At 38.0% G+C, this 24722-nt stretch overlaps 1 protein-coding gene across 2 annotated transcripts in view; it reads right to left on the reverse strand.

Moving 5' to 3' along the window:
• Positions 1 to 24722, reverse strand: part of LOC149265207 (polyadenylate-binding protein RBP47-like) — a 42680-nt gene that overhangs the window by 4612 nt on the left and 13346 nt on the right. For both annotated transcript variants that reach the window (XM_089429171.1, XM_089429173.1), the window contains exon 2: positions 17662 to 18142. In XM_089429171.1, the coding sequence (XP_089285297.1) occupies positions 17662 to 18142 (481 nt within the window). The remainder of the gene's footprint in view (positions 1 to 17661; positions 18143 to 24722) is intronic.

Raw genomic sequence — 24722 nt, forward strand, 5'->3', positions numbered from 1 at the left:
CCATAAATCGCAATTAACCAGTGAGTCACTAGTCAAAATCACGTTGACCACGAGTCAAACTTGGTCCACACAAGTTTGACTCGCCCAGAGTTGAATCGGATCATTTGAGGATAGAGCAGAGTTTGACTCGTGATTAATCGCAAGTGATCGGAGATTCATGTTTCACTGGTTCAAAGATGGATTGCACCGTCTTGCATTTTGGTTATATGCACCCCTGCTATATATGAGAAACTTTGCATATTTATGTATAATGGTTTGGATCCATATTGATGCACACACACACACATACATATATAGATTACCAAAAGGAGAATTTCTGGAGAATTGGTAACTTCAATCAGATCGGCAGCCACTATTATAGCAGATACAACTATTTCATAAATGCCACAAATGGGCCAGTTACAACATGTCTCCAGAGACTTAAACCCACGCAGCTGGGGAAACAAATTGTTCACCAAACCACTCAAGCTAAGATCTATTGACTATATATATATACCTCTTATGTTACAACTGACCATAGCTACAGATTGTACACTAAGAAGCATCTAGTTTAGTGAAGCAGCCTTTTTTTGAAGATTTAATTACAAGAATGTGGTCTGCATGATTGTAGCACAACCATCAATTCTTATCCCCACTTATCTGATAAGTAAAACTATTCTCAATTACCTACAAGATTAATAAAAATACATTCTTTTTGCAAAATTATTCCCCAGTCACATTGCATTTATAGTAACTGTAACGAGAGAAATTATATAATAATAAAAAAAAAGAGGAGAGAGAATATATCATATAAAAAAATAGAAATAAATAAATAAAATGAGAGAGAATATATCATATAAAAAAATAGAAATAAATAAATTGTTAAAAAAAAAAGGAAGATAAAAGAAGTGAAAAAAAAAATGGAATCACTAAGAAATGAACAAAAACAATTCCAAAGAGATGTAAAAGAAGAAATCCAATACTTAAGCAACAATATGTTGGACTTGTAGATATGCATTACAAAGAAATAATAGAAAATGACGAAGAAATTTCTCGTCTCAAGGACCACGTCGAAAAATTATTGGCACAAGTGAAGAAGTCTAAAGTCTCAAAGAAAAAACTCAAGCAGTATTTATCAGAACAAGAAGAGGAAAATTTACGTTTAAAGAACAATAATAAAAATTTATTAGAACAAATCAGAGATCTAAAAGATGAAAAACTTAAAATTCAAAACACTGAAAATAAGGTTGATGAATCAAAAACCAAAGAACTTTTACGTCTGAGAAATCATAATCAAAGTCTACTCAATCAAACTAAGAAACTTAAGGAGGATAAGAAAGCATTAAAAGATAAGTTGGAACAAGTCACTCAAGAAGAAGTATCGAAATCTCCAGTCACAACAGTTCAAGTTGAAAATAAGGGAACGAATACCGATCCAGTGAATATGACAACTCAAGAAGACAAGTCAGTTGAAGAAACGACACATGTAGATTTTGCAGTTCAAACAATGGACATCCCAAGTAAATGTTCCATAACCAATTCAACAACATCTTCGCCAGAAGAAAATCTAAAAACTTTATATCAGCATCCGAATCATGAGAATAGACAAATCAACCAAGCTGTGTATCAAGACCATTCAAACTATAGACAACAAATTAATGTTTCAGAGAATAATGACGTAACATCAATTCCGTCTTATGCTGACAAGTCGTTACAAAATTTTAGTGATCAAAATGCTATACAGAAGATTAATCTAGGATGGTCTGATCCCTTCTCAGTGCGACAATTTTGTTTGTCACTAAGAAGATCTTATCAACTTGTATCGACGAGGATGACTATTCTGAGACAGAAAGACTTTCGAAGCAGAAAAAGAGATCAAGCCTTTTTCATTGACAAGCTTTGAGGACAAAGCTTTTTGAGGAAGAAGGCAATGTAACGAATAAAATATATAAATAATATAAATATAATGTAAAAGATAATAATCATAAATAATAGTTAGTTAAGCTAGTAATTAGGTTGAAGAGGCATGTCTAATAGGACATGACTCTTCATGAAGAGACGCTTGGTATATAAGCAAGCCTCTCGTTCTCATTTGTAAATCATTCATTCTCATTCTTATTCATATATTTAATATATAATATTTGTATCCTTAATGGATATCTTGATATTCCAAGACTTTTGGAGTAATTAATTTGTAGAAGGAACCTTGTTCGCTTCAGTAACAATGAATATGCAATGTTTTTCTCAACCATGTTTACAGATGCCAGCAAGGACAATTTAATATTAATTAAATCAGAAATGTGTTAACAGGTCTCGCAAACGTAGTTATCTGTATTTATTATTTTATTATTTTATTTTGTTCTGGCAATCCTTGCCAGGCACGACATTTCATTTCAAGTTAAATTAGCTCACAGCATTGGTGCAAATGCCCAATAATCTAAACAATCGTGAAATATTCTCTGCCTGTGCAACTCTGCTCAACCTAATTCATCTTTTTGATGTTTTAATTTCAAATCAAAATAACATTACAAAAGTTCGATTAAAGTTAATGATCATGAAATATTCTTCACCTGTGCAACTCTGCTCGACCCTAATTCATCTCTTTCATAGTTTAATTGCAAATCAAAATCACAACACAATGTTCAATTCAAATTAAATGAGCTCCAAGCATGGGCACCAATACCCAATCCTAAGCGGTGTCAGGAGGTTTACAACGCAGGTGGCCAGTGCTCTGCCAACACTATGGTTTACAGCAAACCAATGGAAATTTACAAGGCTCCAGACACAAGGAAGAGAAATTACGAGGAAAAAAATGTAGTGGCAGGCCACCCCAGGAAAAAGGAAGAAGACAGAAAGGAGGACCCTTTATTGCAAGAAGAGGACAAAGGCGGCAGCAACCAACACTACTTTCTACCAGACACAATATTCAGAAGCTGTAATAAGAGAGACTCAAGCCGTCAAGGACAGATTGAAAGGAGGCAGAACTGCAAATGCTGATGTGAATCGTATATAAGTAGCTCAGTGGCCAATTTACCAAAATAAAAACACTCACACCATGTTACCTTTTGACAAACAGCCAATGTTCCAAAAAACAGGCTGAGAAACAACAGAACAAATCACATTAGAGACCTGAAAAGGCCTCCACAGAACCAATACAGCATTGAATAGTATACAGTAACATTTTAGCTCTACACCCAGGCCCCAACCCCAATAATGTATTGCAATTTGAGAAGTGGCATGAATCATTGTTGCAAACATTGCAATAAAATCTCATTTTTATCGCCGAATTGCAATTTTTTTGCGGTGGCAATTTTATCAGCTGATCAAATCAGCAATTTTTTCAAAAGGAAAATATCATGATTAAATCTTTATAATCGCCAAAAAATCGCCGGCCCGTGAGACAGCAACTTATTAAAGTTTTTGACTTGGTTTTCATTTCATTTTGCAAACAGAGGGCAAGTGAGAGAGCTAAGGAGGAGGAGAACGATTCTGCAAGGGAGAAAGAGGAGAAAACCGAGGTTATTGAGGATCTCAAGGAAAAAAAAATTGATTTTGGACCGAGTTTCTTCAGCAGACCGTGGATTCCAGGTATGGGCATCAAATTCTGCCATTTTTTTGTTTTTTTCTTGTTTTGCCTTGGGTTTCAGTCACCCATACTTTTTCCATGATTTTTGCTTGGGTTTGAGTGTGTTTTTTTGCCATTATAGTTTCATTGAGTGGAGAAGGTTTTTTATTATTAAAAATTGAAAATGCTGATTGTTAATTTATTTTTATAGATTCTTCTTGTGCCCTAGGTTCAGTCTTACATTAACAGTTTAACAAACATGCCAAGACAATTGAAGCCTATTTGGAAATCTGGTGAACCCAATGGGGTTTGATAGATCAAATTTGAGTTGCAAATTGTGTGGGAAGCATATGACGGGGAGTATTCCAATTAAAATTCCACCTTGCATAAATTCCGGCGCATGAAGTAGCATGAAGCCCATCACCAATCTTTCCCCATCCACCAAATGCAACACCTTAACCAGTGGCTCAGCAAGCTTCACAATCTTTGTTGCCTTTCTCCAAAATATTTCTTCATTAACTTTCTTTTTCAATTCTTTGCCTTCCTGTTTGTGAGACCACTGGCTTTGATTCCATTCTTCACTAGAAAATATCTTTTGCAAGTTTCTATGTTGTGAAAGCATAGATTGCAATGTCAAAAAATGAGTAGCAAATCTAGTGATGGCAGGCCTAATAATATCCCTGCCCCCTGTGTGTTTCCTCATCAGGCTCAAAATCCATGAATGATTGTAGATAAATTTTGTTATGCTTTTGGCATGATCTACAGTGTTTTTGACCCAATCTAATTTGCCAATATCCTCAAGCATGAGGTCTGTGCAATGTGCAGCACAAGCAGTGCAAAAGATGTTTTTGTGTTTTTCCTCTAACAGTTTACTAGCAAGAACATAGCTAGAGGCATTATTTGTGATGACTTGAACAACATTAGCCACCCCCACCTCCTCAACAACCTCATCCAATAGCTGAAACAACAATTGTCCATCTTTTACCTTATCAGATGCATCAACTGATTTTAGAAACATGGTTCCCTATGGGCAGAAGATAAGAAAGTTTATGATGGTACGGTTTCTTTGATCAGTCCATCCATCGGACATGATGGTACATCATGTTCTTGTCCATGAGTTTTTGAAATCTTTCAAATACTCATTAATGGAGGCAATTTCCTTCTGCAAATAATACCCCCTTATCTCATGCATAGTAGGGCCTTTGAAGCCTTTTCCAGCAGCATGTATGGCATCAAACATAGGGTCATAATATGGTGAACGGGAAGCATTGAAGGGGATATCAACATTATACCACCATCTACATATGTAATCACAAGCATGCTCACTCAATTCTTTCTCCCAATGGTCATCTAAAGTGGGCTGCAAAGTTCTACTAACTTGAGGACCATGTGCATATGATGGAGAGGAGGGTGTGACAGTGAAATAACTTTTGATATTCATATCACCCTTCTTTTTCATTTTACCCTTACCCTTTTCTTGAATAGACTCCAAAGAGGGAGGAACATATCGGAAGGGGTTGGATGCATCAGTACAAGAGATAGAGGAAGAACTCTCAAAATCAAAATGGGGGTTGGTAGCCAACGTTTTCTGTATATTCCTCTTCCTCCCAATTTCAGCCTCTAACTCTTTTTGCCTAGCCTTTTCTTCTTTAAACTTCTCAAAGTTGGCTAACAATTCCTTCCTAATCTTCCCAATTTCATCTGATTCACATGGAGTAATGGCCTCTAATCCCCGCCAAGTGTTGTTTCAGCCTATTAATACCCCCAGGACCTTCCTTAATTCTTCTATGGCAAAATTTGCAATGCATTTGACTATCAACCATTTCAACATATGCCCAAGCAGCATCTTTCACTCTAGGTGCCATTTTTTGACTTGCAAATGAAAGCAAAAAATCTGAAAATGAAAACAAAAAAAATAGCATTGCTTCAATGTTCATTTCTTTCACAAAAAACACTCTTTTCAGTTTCCAAATTTGCACATAAAAATAAATTAGCAAAAACAAATTTTTACAAGTGAAAAAAAATACCTCCAGGCACAAACTACCTCCTCAAGGTCGCTCCAACAAACCAACTCCTCAATGCTGCTCCAAATGGTTGCCCAAGAAGCTCCTCACTCCTGCTACAATGCTTGCCCAAGACTCCTCACTATTGCTCCAAAAAGAACTCCACAACTCCTCACAAACTCTCGCTCAAATTCTCACTCAAATGCAATGAGATGGCTGAGGAAACGAGAGGGGTTGGGTGGGTTTAATAGGGTTTAGAAGAGGGGAATGGACCCCAAATAACCTATAAGCAAATTACAAATCTGTTTAGGGTCCCCAAAAAGCAAAAATAAAATAAAAAATCGTTGTTTATTGAGTTTTTGGGCCGCTATCACCAAGTCGGCCAAGTAGGCTCGCACTCGGCCGAGCCAACTGGGTCATTACCGAGCTGGCCGAGCCGACTGGGTCATTACCGAGCCGGCCGAGATGTTAGACAACTCAGACGACTCAGTAATAACCTGGCCGACCGAACCAGTTCGATGGCCGAGTCAACCCAATGAGGGCTTGACTCAGACCAACTCGACCGAGTCGGTTCCGAGCCAGCCGATTCTTAAAACAGTGGTCTACACCTAGTAGGATCCACAAGGTTTGAATCGGAACTTCTTAGCCTCTTCAAATTTGTGATCATAGGGGTTGTCATAGGTTTGCAATCCATCATGTGAAACCTCCGCAACATCTTAATCACATATTTTCCTTAAACTAGGTATATCTCACCAAGACCTTGCCAAGCTTCCAACCCCAAGTAATAGTGCATGAGCGCCAGATCCTTCATATTGAATTTTGTTGCCAACTGCTTCTTGCATTCTTGAATACAACCTTCTACACCTGTTATGAGAAGATCATTCACATATAGAAGAATGATTACGGGTTTCATTCTTCACTACCTTGATATAGAGATTTGAATCAGCAGAACTCTTCGAGAAGCCCAATCTTTGTAGGTATGTGTCCATCCATGCATACCAAACCCTTGGAGCTTGTTGAAGGCCATCAAGTGCCTTCTTCAGCCTACAGACATGAATCTATTATCATTCACTTCAAATCCCAAGGGTTGTTTTATATAGACTTCTTCATTGATAGTACCATTCAGGAATGTTGTCTTGAAATCCATTTAGTGGATGTTCCATCCCATCAATGTTGCCAAAGAGACTAACGATCGTATATTTGTGTATCTAGCTGTAGGTGCAAATGTCTCTTCATAATTGATGCCTTCTTGTTGGAAGAAACCCCTAGCCACAAACCTTGCTTTATATTTCTCAATACTTCCATTTGTTGCATACTTAAGCATACCGAACCCTTGGAGCTTGCTGAAGGCCATAAAGTGCCTTCTGCAACCTACAAACATGAATCTATTATCATTCACTTCAAATCCCACGGGTTGTTTTATATAGACTTCTTCATTGATAGTACCATTCAGGAATGTTGTCTTGAAATCCATTTAGTGGATGTTCCATCCCATCAATGTTGCCAAAGAGACTAATGATCGTATATTTGTGTAGCTAGCTGTAGGTGCAAATGTCTCTTCATAATTGATGCCTTCTTGTTGGAAGAAACCCCTAGCCACAAACCTTGCTTTATATTTCTCAATGCCTCCATTTGTTGCATGCTTAATCTTGTAGAGCCACTTGGAAGTCACCACAGAGTTTTCTTTCGGCCTAGGAACAATTTCCCAAACTCCATTCTTCATTATTGGTTGATATTCTTCAATCATAGCATCTTTCCATTCTTGATGATTGACAGCGTCTTCAAAGGTGGCTCTACTTCAATCAACTTTGTTATATAAGCTGCATACCCTAGATATCTTTTAGGCTTCTTACTTTCCCTGAATGTACCCTTGGTTGCTCCATGTCCTTTTGCATCTTGAAGAGTAGACTTCAACCAATTAGGTCTCTTTCTATTTTCAGGAATGATGACTTGTTGCACAAGTTCACTAGGACCTTCTTCTTCATGATTGGAATCTTCTTCCTCCCTAGAACATTCTTCAAATATCGGTAGTTCTTCAACATCAAAGTCAATCGAGAGATCTTTAGATTTCTTATATGCAACACTTTCATCAAAGTGTACACCTTGGCTTACTTCAATTCGGTGCCCTTCCATTAGGTAGATCCTATATGCCTTTGAAGAGTTACTATAGCCAACAAATATGCCTTTCATGCTTGTAGGATCCAACTTCTTTTATCTTTTGGAATGTGAATGTAGACTGGACAACCAAATATCCGAAGATGGCCTACAAATGGTTTCTTCCTAGTGAATGCTTCTTCAGGAGTCATGTTATCCAATGATCTGTGAGGACTTCGATTTTGAATGTAGACAGTTGTTTTAGATGCTTCACCCCATAGAAATTGAGGTAAGTCTTGATCATGCAACATAGCTCTAACACTTTCTTCAATTGACCAATTCTTATGCTTTGCCACTCCATTTTGATCTAGATTGTATGGAACTATCAGCTCCCTCTTAATTCCATCCTCCTTAAAGAAAGTTGAGCTCCTTTGATGTGTTTTCTCCTCCATTGTCAAATCTTAGTATTTTTATCCTTCTTTCTATAAAATTTTCTACTTTTGCTTTGAATTCTTGAAATTTTTTGAATACTTCATCCTTGGACTTCAGCAAATAGATCCACATTTTCCTTGGGTGGTCATCAATGAAAGTTGCATAATATAGATGACCTCCTAGAGACTTTGTTATGACCACAAACATCAGAGTGAATGAGATCCATAATTTCTTTTGATCTTGAAGCACTGCTTCCAAATGGTTTCTTAACATTTTTTCCTAATGCACATCCCTTGCAAACTCCTTCATGATCTTCCTTAAGTTCAAGGATGCCATTCACCATTGTGTTTAGAGTTGGTAAGATTTTGTAGTGAAGGTGTCCAAACCTTCTATGCCATAGCTCACATGGGCTAAATCAATATGAACCAAGGCCTGAGAGAGAGGTATGAGTAACCTGTAGAGTCTTCCTTCACGAATCCCAATGATTTTTGCTTTGTTGATCCTAGAGCCTTTGTCCCATACCATAACCTTTCCATCTATAAAAGCGACTCTATCTCCCTTATCTTCTAGACATAAAATGAAAAGTAAATTCTTTTGCAAACCTGGTACGAATAAACTGTTGTTGAGATGTATGTTTCCTTCATTTTCCAAGTCCAAAGAGGTTGATCCAATTCCTCTTACAGGATAGCTCTTCTTGTCACCAAGTTCAACAAAGTAGGAATAGTTTCCTCTTGACAGGGTCTTTAGTTGTTTGTGCTCACCTATCATATGTCTGGATGCTCCACTGTAAATTACCCATATATTTTCATCTTCAAACGTACCTATAAGTGCTGAGAATAACCCTTTGTCCTTTGTAGTCGAAGTCTTGGTTATATGATTCATGATAGATAATAGGAGATCCCAAAATGCTTTGATGCCTTCCTTGAGATGACTTGCCATCATAGAAAATTGCTTCAATGACTTCTTCAAAGATGTAGTGATCTTCATCATGCCCTTTGTCAAACTTGCATCGGATACCATGTTGAGAAATCTAGAGGGCTACAATTAGGATGGTTTCTCTTATACTTGATAATTGTTTGTGATGTATTTTTACTTTTACTTGGTTATTCGCTTCTTCTCTTATTATTATGTAGTTCTTATCATCAAACAGCTACAAAAAACATGAAGATCAATAGTACACAAGAACACAGGATGTAGGTGTTGAAGAATCTAGGGCATGCATAATTACATTGATTCTTCGTTACATGATAACAATTTGTGAAGTGTTTATATAATTTATATTAGATTGATGTTTACTTCATTATTAGCGAGTATATGTTAGCTTCATCAAACTGTCGTCAAAAACAAAAGAGACAAGAACACAAAGTATTTGGCTTTCTGCCATGGCCAAAATCTCTCCCTCTTGGAGAGAAAAACCCACACAAAATTCTTCTTATAGAGATTTCATTGACGAATACCAAGACCATGACCCTTGACACATTCTGCCACTCCAAGACCAAGACATTAATCCTCCACTTTATCTTTGTTGGGATCATCATCCTTATTGCACCTCTAAGGCCACCATTATTTCTACCATCATTGAGAGGACTATTGTTGGACCTTAAGATCTTCACTAAACTGATCTTTGCACCATGATTGTTTCCTAGAAATCACCACTTAGATGATCTATGTACCTTCATCGAGATCATGACTAATATGTATGCTATGTACTGCACAGAAATCCTCTTTAGACCATCATCAAGATCATGATTATAATCGGAATCATCACTGTCCTAAAAGGTATGCAAAGACAGGTTGATCACTATGATCCTCTTCATCAAGACTATGAGATAGTAATGATTATGCTAAATTATTGTGATCCTTCTTTCTTCGGGTTGTGTCTGCACTTTCACGGAAGTATGTTGTAGCTTACGCTAGGATTATATCACTGTGACCCTTATCCTCACACAATGTCTAGACTGTGATCGTGTTAGTGGTAATGACCATCAGGTGACTGCGTATAGAATAATTGTCGAGACTGTGATAGTCATAGTCTTGGATGCTTCTTCCCATCATATCGAGACCACCGAGAGGGTTTCACCAATACTGTGGCTCACGGTGCCATCCGAAGTCTTGTCTTCCTGTGGCTATGTCCGAGATTATATCTAGCCCAAAACGTACGTTAATACTGTGCATATATCCACAGCGTTTTTCTGTTCTATCTATTCCAGGACTTTACCTTCAAATCGCAGGTATGTCGAGAGGGTGTTAATCTAAGTTTTGCTGCTCCTTATACCCATCCGAGGAGGCAGTTGAACCCTATATCTAACCTACCGAAAATGTGAATCCTCTACTCCTTTTACACCCAAAAATTCAAAGACAGATTTGTGAAATTTTCTTGTGTTATTTTTGCTAACCCTTCGTGGGTATTTATAGTAATTTGCCCATATATGCAAGCCGATGTGAGTTTGTGAACCATCATGACTCTTTATTGCGTCGACATGACTTTCAATTTCTAAATTAATTTGATTTTACAGTCGACATGAATAGCTTCTTCTTGATTTCGCTTGCAAACTTCCTTGGAGGATTATGCTTGGCCTTTAGAGGGCTTCTACACACCTTTGTGGACTTGATTACACTTACATAAACTCATGAAGAGTTTCAATACACATAACATGACTCTTTGACATAAATAAATCCTAAAGACATCAAGAAGAAGTCTTTCATCTAGTGACACTTCTTGCTCATGAAACCCATGTCGCAAGGCATACAAAAATAATTTAATACATCAATTACAAAGATCATGTCATTATGAAAACTGAACCTAGTTACACTTTCTTCAACACTCCCTCTTAACTAGGGAGGTATTCATAATGGTACTTAGTCATTCTCAATCTAAAGAATTTCTTATAACAAGAATCAGATTTGCAATCCATCTGTTATAGCATCATTTCAACCAACATTGTTTCCATTTACCAAGGCCTTGACTAATAGCTCTATCTCTTACTTAGATCAGAGCACAAAATGTTGGCGAGACCAATGACTGATAGACACGCATCATCATTGTCTCTCTTAGGGTCATACCCACCCGGGTGTTCTCTGAGTATGCCCTACTAGGACTATTCTCATCTTGGGTTCCCAGCCCTCAAGAATATCGGTCCTCTTGCCCACTCTTGTCTTGGATGCCCTACCACATCCTCAAAGAGTGTCGGATGCCAGATGATTACACAATCCTCCATTCTTTCTTCCAAACTGAAGACAAGAATGTCGTGTCTAACTCTCCCTCTTAACCAGGGATGAGTTCCAAGTTTCTCTTTACTCAAAAACTTACTCAAGTTCCTTTGCTCATAGGAACTTCCCAGAGCTCCCTCTTACACTAGGGTCTCTCATCAATGCTTTATAGGGTCTTCTAGTTGACTGATGATTCAAGACTTCGATGTCATCAATTTCTTCACATGTAGGGTCAACCATCCATTACTTTCCTCCGTCATGTCATTCCTTCTTTTCCGGAAAGTATCCTCCTTGGCTTCATATTTGGGGCTTCCTTCATAAGCTCATTTGTCTTCACTCTTCTCCAACAGTGATTGCTCTGGATCACAAGGTACATAGTTGTGACATCCTTCACAACTCTTCTTTCCTTGATCCTGCACACATACCGAGATTTTTCCAAGAGGTCAGACACCAAAACAAATCACATATTACCTTTTGGTGATGGCCTTCTTCTAGTGACATCTTCTTGTAGGCATCAATCATCCTGCATACATGGTGACACATCTCCCAATGATCACTGTTGTCAAGGGTCCTCATCCTTTCAAACTTTCATCAGAGTCTTCTCATCTTTCCGGGAGATTTCCTAGTCAAGTCTTCCTGATTCTCCGAATGTTGATTGCCTTCATCATGGTTGCATGCTTCACGATCTCTTCCATCCTTATATCTTTCATTCCCAAGAGATTTCATAGTTCTTCAATGGTCATCAACTACCTCATACTACATTATGAGGACATATTATGTTGATTTCATCTAGTTTGACTTATGTCTTTCTGCATCCTTTCTAAGGAGGAGATCTATTCCCTTTTGATCATGCTTGATCTATTTTATCTGCAACCACATATCATGACATTACCATATCAAATGCAAATACAAATACAATCATACATACCTTATTTTCCTTCCGATATTTTCCTGCAGCTTCCTTGATTGAAAAGATCTTCAATCCCTTGGTCTGCTCCATTCTACATGTCATTGAACCACCAACTCATGAGTTCCAAGAGTTGGAATTTCTGACGAGACATTTGCTGCCTTCCCGGACTAGGAGATCCTCCGCTGAGATCTCTATCAGAGATCCTTCAGGGTCTAATATCCCCATCTGGCAAATGTTTCCTTTGACTTCTTCCTCTTCTTCAATGTATAACGAGATTCCCAAGAGCTATGTTCTTCATGATTCCATACGAGCTCTTGATGCCACGATGCATCTTACTATGTTCATATCTACAGGGACTTCTGATAGGATCCTTTTGAGAGGGATACCATCTCATCCATAGTGAAGATCCATTACTCCCTCTTTCCCTTGATCCTTTCCTCAGCTTTCTCCATCTGTCAGGTAATCTTTTCATAGTACTTACCTTGTCAACCTTTCCTCTGCTGCACTTATTTGTATCCTATCAACTTGCCTTTCTCTATCTGACATAGAGACCAGACTGTTGATCGAGGTAACCTTTTTGTTTATGGACATTTGTTACCTTGCTTATCAATATCAATGATGATTATCATTTTTACCAGATCTCTTCATTGAGATCTCATGAAGATATTTCTTCATCCTTTGGTGCCCTCTGTACTTTATTTCAGTGAGTATATCCTTTTGTGTTTCCTTTCTTACTTCATAGAACCTTAAGAGTTCTCATGACTTCAGAGGAGACCTTGAGGTACTGACTTCACTCCTTCATGATAATTCTGTCAATCCTACTGCAAGAACTGTATCTATCAGATAGATCTTCTTGCACTAATGAAGTCAATAAACCAAAACTTAAATAAAAGATACTTACTTGATACGTGAAGGCAAAATCTTCACCTTGATCATGTTGGTTGTAAATATATTGATGCTTCCTCTGAATATGATCCTTGCTGAAGCTTATCTTCAGACCTTCAAAATGATTGTCCTGAATATCTGATCCTTGCAGCATCGACTTGAGGTTGATTGCCATGATGTAGAGATCCATCAATAGGTGCTATTATGGTTGTGGCATCGAACACCTTCATTCTTTATTGAGTACTATCCATACAAATCATGTTGTAGATGATCTGCTTCTTTGTATGGGAATTCGGGTTGTTCTTTGAAAAGATCAATCACTGCAATGTTGAGATCATGCCAAGGTTGTTGCTATAGACCAGACTTCGACTTCAGACCTCCAAAACCCTTGCTGTAGATGACTGTAGATGTGGACTGCTTCTTGGATTGTCTCCTTGATCAGCCATCCTTGTGTTTCCCATACTGTTGTTGCAGATTGACCCTTTGATCTAGGGTTTGATCAAGGTACAGCTTTTTAGTTTGCTATGCTTGCATGTCCCTTTTTCTTCCTTACCTTGACTGTCGAACCAATCCCTCTGATACCATGTTGAAGAATCTAGGGCATGCATAATTACATTGATTCTTTGTTACATGATAACAATTTGTGAAGTGTTTATATAATTTATCTTAGATTGATGTTTACTTCATTATTAGCATGTATATCTTATCTTCATCAAACTGCTATCAAAAACAAATGAGACAAGAACACAGTATTTGGTTTTCTACCAGGGCCAAAACCTCTCCCTCTTAGAGAGGGAAACTCACGCAAAATTCTTCTTATAGAGATTTCATTGACGAATACCAAGACCATGACCCTTGACACATTCTGCCACTCCAAGACCAAGACATTTTTCCTCCACTTCATCTCAGCTGGAATCATCATCCTTGCTGCACCTCTGAAGTCTCCAGTACTGCTACCATCATTGAGAGCACTACTACTGCACCTTAAGATCTTCACTGAACTGATCTTTGCACCATGACTATTTCCTAGAAATCACCACTTAGATGATCTATGTACCTTCATCGAGATCATGCTCTTCAAGAACGAGATCATGACTAATAAGTATGTTATGTACTGCACAGAAATCATCTTTGGACCATCATCGAGATCATGATTATAATCGGAACAATGACTGTCCTAGAAGGTATGCAGAGACAGGTTGATTATTGTGATCCTCTTCATCAAGACTGTGAGATAGTAATGATTATGCTAAATTATTGTGATCCTTCTTTCTTTGGATCACGTCTGCACTTTCACGGAAGTCTGTTGTAGCTTATGCTAGGATTATATCACTGTGACCCTTCTCCTCACACGATGTCTAGACTGTGATCGTGTTAGTGGTAGTGACCATCAGGTGACTGCGTATAGAATAACTGTCGAGACTGTGATAGTCACAGTCATGGATGCTTCTTCCCATCATATCGAGACCACCGAGAGGGCTTCACCAAGACTGTGGCTCACTATGCCATCCGGAGTCTTGTCTGCCTGCGGCTATGTCCGAGATTATATCTAGCCCAGAACATACGTTAATATTGTGCCTATATCTGCAGCCTTTTTCTGTTCTATCTATTCGAGGACTTTACCTTCAGATCACAGGTACGCTGAGAGGGTGTTAATCTAGGTTCTGCTGCTCCTTATACCCATTCGAGGAGGCAGCTAAACCCTAGATCTAACCTACTGAAAATGTGAATCCTCTGCTCCTTTTACACCCGAAAATTCAGAGACAGATTTGCGAAATTTTCTTGTGTTGTTTTCGCTGACCCTTCGTGGGTATTTATAGTAATTTGCCCATATATGCAAGCTCACATGAGTTTGTGAACCGTCATGACTCTTTATTGGGCCAACGTGACTTTCAATTTCTTAATTAATTTGATTTTGGAGCCGACATGAATAGCTTCTTCTTGATTTCGCTTGCAGATTTCTTTGGAGGATTATGCTTGGTCTTTGGAGGGCTTCTACACACCTTTGTGGACTTGATTACATTTACATAAACTCGTGAAGAGTTTCAATACACATAACATGACTCTTTGACATAAATAAGTCCTAGAGACATCAAGAAGAAGTCTTTCATCTAGTGACACTTCATGCCCATGAAACCCATGTAGCAAGGCATACAAAAATAATTTATTACATCAATTACAAAGATCATGTCATTATGAAGACCGAACCTAGTTACACTTTCTTCAACAGTAGTAGGCTACAAGTCAGGGCCAAAACCTCTCCACTTGAGAGGAAAACCCACAAATCTCTTCTTATAGATTCTTCAAATGATGAATTTTAAGACCTCTAGACCAAGACCAATACCCTTCCAAGACCAAGCCAGACCTTCTTGATGATGTGCTTCTTCTATCCAAGTCAAACCCAGTCAAATCTCTTCCAGCTGCACAATTTCGACTCCAAACTATAGAATTTCGGCCTCCACTGCAAGTCTGAAATTTTCGGCCCCTACAACAGTTGTTGCTTCCACACATGTGAGCAAATTTAGGGCTTCCAAGGCTTCCTAGCTCCTTCACTTGTGTTGCTTCTCTTTCTGGGGCTTGTAGGTGACCTAAAAGTCCTTTCTTTGACCTTCTTTCTACAACTTTGACAACTTCAACCTTGCAGTTGCAAAACCCTAGCCTTATCTTCGCACGTGTTAGAGGGGGAGAGAGAAATAACCCAAAAACTTCGTCCTTTGTCCTTCTATCCTTCTTTGCTTGCCTTTCTTCTGCTTCTCCTTTGCTTGGATGATGAGAAGTGAGTGAGTGTCCATAGGAGGTCGAGTTTCTCCTTCGCTTGGATGATGAGAAGTGAGTGAGTGTCCATAGGAGGTCGAGTTCCCTCCTATATATGGGCTTCCAAGGAGAACGGCATGCCCTAATGACGCCAACTTCTTAGCTGCCAGGCCGACTTGGCCTTGGAGGGGTATTTTGACACCTTAAATACAAAAATAATTCTTTTGACATGTTACAATATGCCCAACGGGGTCTTCTTCATATGACAATGGCTCTACTGACTTCTTAAGTCTATGACAAATCCTAGAAGCACTCAATGGGTGCTTGACCTCTATATAAAAAGACCTTGAGCATGAAACCCATGCTACAAAAAATAACAATAATACTTTTTACAATATACAAAAATCAAGAGTACATTTCATGTTTATGGAGACAGAACCTAACTACATATTTCAACAAGACTAAACCGGATTATGTAATTGGAAATATAGCAAAGCTATGCAGAACATGTCACTGTACTAAGAAGGTTGAATGTAACTTTTCCTGCTACTGCCCATGTTTCCAGCCCACATGGAAAAGTTCCATTTGGCAACACAGAGCCCTTTCATTATAACTTGGAGTTAATAAGGAAAACCTAACCACACTAATAAAAATGTTGAATGCACTGGATTCTTCTAACAAACCTCACGTCTGAAATATTACAAGTGCCTTTCCTGTCAGGAGTTGCCCAAGTGGTTGTATAAATGGTGTTGCCACCCACCTCAGCTCAAAGCCTGGCTAAACCACCCAGTATGGTTTGTGGGCTATTATATCAAGCCAAGGGGTTATAGTGTGCGATGCAATCTCTGGTGGCATGGATGATACTGTGTTATAGTTATCCATCCCCCCTTGTACAAAATATATATATAAAATATTAAAAGTGTCTTGCTATAGTTTAACTATCTCATATGAAACTGAGGAGCAATTTATTAAATGAAGGTCCAAGCAATGCCATAAAACCATCAACCTAATTATGACCCACAAAATGAGATTCTGCAAAGGAAGAAATAATGCAGCTGAAAATCATATTGCATGAAATGAGCCAATTGACAGTAGCATGAAAATGCTACAGTAATGTCAAATGAAGGGTGAAATGAATTCAAAACATAACAAGCAAAACTGACCTAAATGAGGCCTCGCAGTAAGCACTATTAAGGTTCTTTTTTCTGCTTTGTTTTGTTCCATGTCCCTAAGTCAACAAAGCCTTTTGGCATCCTGCTTTGAGACAATGACAGTTTTATAAGCTTGCAAAACCTGAAGCTTCAAATTTTGCCCAATTTGAAAAAGGAAAAGCAATAGGAAAAATAGATTTTAGCAGATTGACTGAAAGCAACTCCATTTCTGTTGAAGTAGCTAATTCACCAAACCACCAGCATTAAATTCCATGGACCCAACAAAACACAAGTTGTTCAAATCACCTTTCTCGTACAAGTTACCGAATGGCCATTCAGGAACACTTATTCAAATACTGATTCGCAAATTCGGAAAGGAGTTAGGAGGTGACAAAATAGTCCTGAGGTAATATCATTCCATAGAAAGCAGGTACACAACTTGCACAGGAACCACATACAATGAGAGGAATACGCACCTCAACTGCCTTCTTCTAATGAAAAAATTCATAGTAAAAGTGTTTATTCAGGGGTTTCACTCCAGTGTGATGAGTTTAAAACAACAATTGAATTAATTTACAGTGTAATGTAAAACTCAATCAACTTAAATATCAGACATTATATACTATCCAAAGAGCACAAACATAACACTGTAACAGAAAATAGAGAATCCCAACATACCTCTTCCTGAATACTGTTGCTGAACTCCTGCAGACTTCCTTGGGGTGGCTGCACTGATTCGCATAGGTCTAGTAGAACAATATACACCATTCATTTCTGTCATTGCTCGGGCCCTCTCACTCTCCTCGCCAAACCTCACAAATCCATAACCTTTTGAACGCCCTGTGTTTGCATCCATGACAACCTTAGCAGCTTTCACTGATGGATATCGAGTTTGGAAAGTCTCCTGCAAGACCAAATCTGAGACATCTGAATCCAAATCTCCCACAAAAATAGAATAATCTGGACCTCCATCCAGACGCCTTTCTCCCATGCTAAATGATGCCCAATTCATTCTGAAAGCTTGTTCAGTGTTGGGCATTAGCGTCCCATTATAAGTTTGCATAATCTTCTCAGCTGCTGTACGTGATATGAACTCCATAAAGCCATAACCCTCTGACTGTCCAGTATACTTATTACGGATTATCTTGGCAGAAACAAGCTGTTCAAAAGCAATGTGTCAAAACAACATATGCACATCACTTTAGTTTGACATCAAACCATCCAAAGAGTCTATAGATTAAATGTAAACAGTATCAAAATAAAACAGCCCAAAATCAATCCAACATAATCAACAAGTTCAGGGCACATTTAGCATTAATAAGCATTTGATATGCAATAGAGATCATCCTAGCTTCCCATCTGGATCATCAATGTTATCTTAGCAAGGTAGGATATATTGGGTTTGACTCTTCCAACTGAATATTCAATAAACATTATATAAGACGGCCAGCTGTTGACTGCCAAATGTTGCTTTTACACCAGATCTTTTCTATATTTACCTAACTCCCTTTTCTAAATTTACTTAACTCAAAAGACTTATCTCCATTATTTTATTCCCTCTATTTGTTACTTTTGTTATTATTAGTCAGATATTAATAAAATTATTTTATCTTAAATTTCAATGCAAGTGCCACCTCAGTAGACTCATTCATATACTACTATTCAAAAATTGCTATTTCCATCTGTCTTGCTGCAAGAACTTAGTGCTCAGTCGCGCACTTGTCAAATCTTTATCAATACAGTGTTCAAGGTTGAAATAAAATTTGCATAGGAAGAAGGCAACCATTTCAAATTTATAACCGCCATTATTTTCACAATCCTATCATCAGTTGATTTTAATTGATCTCTAATCTCCTTGACTTTTAGCAAAATGAACTTCCAGGGAGCCAAACTCCTCATTTTAATTAAGAATAACATGTTTTCAAGTAAAAATACTCTCCCTTTGTCTGAGGTTTCACGCATCTCATGTAGATTCTGTAAAACTACTTAATGCCCCATGAGTTATTATGAGTTGTGGAAAGTGTAACTCATAAATGAATGTAAATGATTCCATACTTATATGCATACGTACAAACAAAGTTATAAAACGAGCATATTAAATATGTATATAAACATTTTCAATCCATTGAAAATGAATAATCTAACCGCATCGTATATCATCGAATTCATGCCACGATCGCTCTTTGTCAAGGGCATGTGCCCCGAGGTTATATTCATATATAACGATAATCAACATATATACCCATGTCTATTCAAACTATGCATAAGTCAAATGAGAACTTGGTAACTTGTCATACTTGTGTTTACAGGTCGACATAACCCACCCACTCTATCCCATCAGGGTCGGAGTCCCAAGGTTCGGTATTCACACTTTACCACCTCCCAACTACCCATCGAAGGTTCGCAACAACACCAGTTATAATTATATGTATAGAATTGGCGTGTTGCATATGATGGCACTTGGTCATAAACTTGTGTATCCTAGGCCATGGTGGATTATATAAACTCCTGGCCAAGATATTGGAATTGATAGCACACATTGGGTTCCTTTATGATCGATCTGTATATACCAACGAATCCTCATTGCAGGGCCATCATTGGGAGTTAATATGGCACACAGTGGGACTTAAGTGTTGCGCACACTGGGCACTCCCGAGGCAAGAACATACACGGCCATCCTGATTTAGATTCCATGCTATAATCACCTACATAACATGAGGTGTTGACTGCAGCAAAATACCAATCCAGTATATGATAAACTCTGCCTTTACACAAAATGTGAATAAATTGAACTACATCATTCGAGGCAATAAAACGGTGCCCAATTTCTTGCATGAATCGGAGCAGTATTTCAAATTCTAATTTTATGTTGTGCAACACTGTGGAATAGTACACAAACCAAGGCATTGGGATTCATATTGTACAAGAATGTAAAATAATCAAATCAAATGTTGGAGTTTATAGACACACACATGCACATTACGTTGGTATGTAAAGTTATGAACATCCCTAGAAGGGGCAAAAAGGAATTTCGAGACAAATATTTAAGGTGACCCATTACAATCCAATCAATCAAGATCAACATTTCTACTACACACTTATATATTGTTCTCCATAATCGTTAAAGTAGCTGCAGGAAATTAGGATTGAAGCAACAAACGGCAGGGCAGGCAAGGTAAGAGGACTCTCTCGTTCTCCCAAATCGATACCTCTTTTGTTTGGACCATGGTGGAAGGAATTTCTTGGAGTGACCACCACCCTATTCGAGGTTAGGGGGAAGAATCGGGATTTCACCTGCACCCATATCCTATATTTGGCTTGTAGCCATCCCCTATATATACATTATTATAATGGATTCACATGAACACCGAGCGATCTACTATGCACATGCGTCTGCAATTCTAGAATGTGGATTTGGTTAAGCATCACACCCTGGCCGAGACCAACTCCATAGATTTATCAGTTGTGACCAACTTGAATATATACACATATGACTACTTAAATTCAGCAAATAACTTAATAAGTATTCTTTTGGGCGTAATTGACCTGCCGAATCATAATGCAAATATATATATATATACACATGACTACTTAAATTCAGCAAAAAACTTAATAAGTATTCTTTTTGGCATAATTGACCTGCCGAATCATAACGTGTGTGTGTGTGTGTGTATATATATATATATGGCTCCCCAGACTCAACAAATAAATATTAAACACAATATTAACCTATCCTTTAATGAATCAGCTGGGTTGCTTCCAATCGTGACTTCCAACCTCTTCACACCATTTATAGATATATTTTTAACCAACATGTTTCATCGTAACGTCGTGGAGAAGAATTCAAATTCATATATACCCAACAGAGGCATCGAAGCTAATTAAGGCCAGAATGAAAGAGCATTGGCACAAACTAACAGGTCATTGAATATAAGGGCATAAATTTGCAAATATCATAAATATTAGTTGGACAAAGCATACCTAAGGTGAAATAATTGAAGTCGTATGATTGGGAGTTAAGCTCACCGAGGCACCGTTCCAATATGAGATAGCATGCAGTATATTAATTTTTAAACATACACAAGCAATAAAAATATAGTAGGAGGCTTCTTGAAATTCCTCGTTTACAACATGAATTCTATATCCCAATTGTACCACACAGTCCTAACATTCGTTCAATATGCAATATAAATTCTAATTCATTCAGCAGATTTACAAGACCAGCCATTACTATTAACCATAAACATCTATGCCAGATTATTCATCTTGGTCATACAAAAAATTTAGCATTCATGCATAATTCACGCAGAGGCATACATTCAAAAATTTTCCATCATAATTAAACATAACTCAGCATTCATAAACAGAAGAGCATAGGCCATGTTACTTATCAGGTTTATTTAACAGATAACTAAAGGAGGAACTTCCACTCTCCTCCCAACCGTAGGCTATCTGCACGCCTCTCTGTCTTCCATCCAAGGTCGAGGACGTTGCAGGTGATTTATCAGCAGGCTTACTTAACACTCTCAGGCAGGTTGACTTTAATCTCTGTTTTCCATGCTGATGGTACCAAAGGTCTGACAGGGTTCTCAAGTGTTGGATGGATAACCAGAGTGGGGAAAGGCACCCTGCTTAGCAAGAGATAATATGAATTTATATAATTCTGTTCCACCATCTCACCGCCTCTAATTATGGACAAATGGGGGCACCACCCTAGTTCCTTCACACGGACACTTTGTCCTTTTGAACTTCGAGGAGAGAAAACATTGATTTCTTGTCAGAATAATTTTTTTGATAATCTTACATTATCAGTTAAACATCTGCTAGGTGGTAATATACAAGTACTAAATGGGAGTAAGACACTACCAGTGGATGTAAAATATCGTAAGTAAAATACATGGTCATTGGAGGAATTTTACCACAAGCTATACCTTCATTAATTGTTGGATACTTAGGTTACCCAAAATTACAAACACTATTAAGATGGTTTTCGGCAATAAACACATTGAAATTCATTTGTCGACGCGTTTTGAACCAACAAGTGTGGTTCATTGTCAGGACGAGATGAAGAATCAGATCATGGCCCCAAGTTAAATAGAGAGGTCCATCATTCAACGGCTACTTTTGACCAAGGAAACAGTTACAAAGGACAGGGCAACAGCTACATTTGACTGGACCAAGGGACAGGGAAAGAAAAAGTTATTTAATTCATTAATTATTTAGTTTGTTAAAACAATTCATTATTATTTATTTGTAACCAACAAATTTGTTTATAATTAACTAAAAGTTTTAAAGAATTTAAACTCAGAACCTAAGACCTAGATATTTTTATATCCTCTTTAATATTTTAAAACTACCCTAAGATTTGTATTATTATAGGACTATTATAAAACTAATAAATAGTTAGTTAATTAGTTAACATGATCTTAAGTTCATTTACTTATTTACTTTCACTCTATATGTAATTACCTAAGGTAATACAATAAGGGTAAATTCTATGAAGATTCAGATAAATTGAATATAAATAATTAGTTAAATTAAATATTAAAGGTATCATGGTCTAAAAGTTTATTAAATAACCCACAAATTAGTTAATAAGTCTATATTTAAGTTTTATAAATATCACAAATAATAAAACCTAGGTAAAGTGAAAGACTATAGGAAATTAAACCTAATAAAAGGAAAAGAGGGAGACTTTAGTAACCATCAATTAATAAGAATAAAATATTAATAATAATAATTAAATAAAAAGTTAAGGAGAATCAAAGGAAAAATCAAAACACTAGCAAAGGTAATAAAGGGGAAATAAACAATCTCGAAGACAAGGGAGAAAAAACCAGATAGAAAAAAGGCCAAAAAGGAACCAACCAGGGGGGGCTAGGGGGAAAGGGCGGGGATCCAGCAACTGCTAATCTTCCATCTATCATCTCTGTTGAGATTGCTCGGCCTTCTTTCAATTTCAATGGCCTCCCTAAATTTCCGGTGATGAAAAGGAGCAATCTTAGCAATAACCTGGGCCTCTTCAATGCATATATGATGCTTAGTCTTCTCTGCATGTTCAGCCAGGGCTGAAGACTGGGTCCTCCCATGTTTGATGTCGGCGGAGTGTTCATGAATCCTCTAATTAATGGAGCGCCCCATTTCACCCACAGGAGCAAGGGATAACATAAACACCTTTCATGTCCTTGGGATCGACGAGGTCTTTAACAGACCTTAGGGAAGTACGAATGATGTTAAGGGGTCTAAAGGTTGAAGGAACATTATGCTTCCTAAGGATTCTAGCAATCTTGTAAGTGGTCCCTTGGATGAAGGGGAGATGAACCCCTAAGAACCGATCTTTGGGGTCTTTCTTGACCTTCGGACCTATACTAGTTTTAAGGAAGGCTTTCAGACCTTGGTGCCTGCTATATCCATTGTTGACAAAAACATTAAGGAGATGGGCTTTCTCTTTATCAAGGGACTTTTCATCTGAGATTCTCAGCGCACGAGTAGCTAGTGTGTTGAGAACACCCAACTTTTGAGCCGGGAAATGATGGGAGTTGGCATGAAGATACTGCTCAGTATGAGTTTTCTTCCGAAATACCTAATGGGAGAAAGAACTGTCATCATTCTTCGAAATGAGAACATCAAGAAAAGGCAAGCACCCATCAATTTCCTGCTCCATAGTGAACTTTATGGAGGAAGATTGATTATTGAGATGTTGGAAAAAAAGATCTAACTCTTCCTGGCCATGGGACCAGATGACACCGGTGTCATCCACAAATCTCTTCCATAGCTTGGGCACGAGACGGGTCGAGGCCAAAGCCTTTGATTCAAAGTCTTCCATAAAAAGATTAGCAACAATCGGGGATAGGGGGAACCCATGGCCACCCCGCATGCCTGTTCATAGAATTCCCCTTCAAAGCATAAAAAGGTGGAAGTAAGACAGATCTCAACTAAGCGAGCGGTAACGGGGTCAGTGAGGCGATTGATGACCTCAATGGCCTCATGGATAGGGATGCAAGTGTAAAGGGAAACCACATCGAATCTCATAAAAATTTCCCCATGATCCAACTTTACGCCCTTTAACTCATTGACAAACGAAGAGAGTCTTTGACGAATGACTCTGTACGGGCAACGAGTGGTTTAAGCTTAGAAGCAAGGTATTTGGCTAGGAGGTAGGTTGGTCCTCATATGGTATTGACAATTGGTCTCAAGGGGGGGGCCTCTTTATGGATCTTTGGGAGCCATAGATCCTTGGAGTGATGGGGCTACTCTCAATCAACTTGTGGCAAAAGGAACCTACAAAGTTACTCGACTTTATAACAAGAGCGATTATTCTGGAGATCCTTTTTAGGGGATTCCTACTAAGCTTTTTATAGCTTCCACTATTATAAAGATGATCCAACATTTTCCTTCAATAATCCTCTCTGTCAAGGATAACAACAGCCCCACCTTTGTCGACTTTAAGAATGACGATGTCCTTGTTTTGGTTCAAGGATTTAAGGCATTAAATTCATCCTTGCTAATATTGCTCCTCGGGGGCTTTGCTTTTCTGAGGATGACAGCGCAGTCTTGCCTAATAGTATCTTTGATATTATCAAGTAAGCCCCTAATCCCAAACTCCACATCACACATAATGTCTTCCACGGGGATTTTTCTAGGAGCAAGGGCAAAATTTAATCCCTTCTCCAGAAGACTATAGACTGAAGTTGGAAAAGAAAACTTAGATAGATTAACCACCTTATTTTTATTTTTAT

This window comes from Pinus tabuliformis, chromosome 6 (genome assembly GCF_031772625.1).
Source record: "Pinus tabuliformis cultivar Carrire ecotype Pingquan chromosome 6, CPIR1, whole genome shotgun sequence".
Taxonomy (NCBI): Eukaryota; Viridiplantae; Streptophyta; class Pinopsida; order Pinales; family Pinaceae; genus Pinus; species Pinus tabuliformis.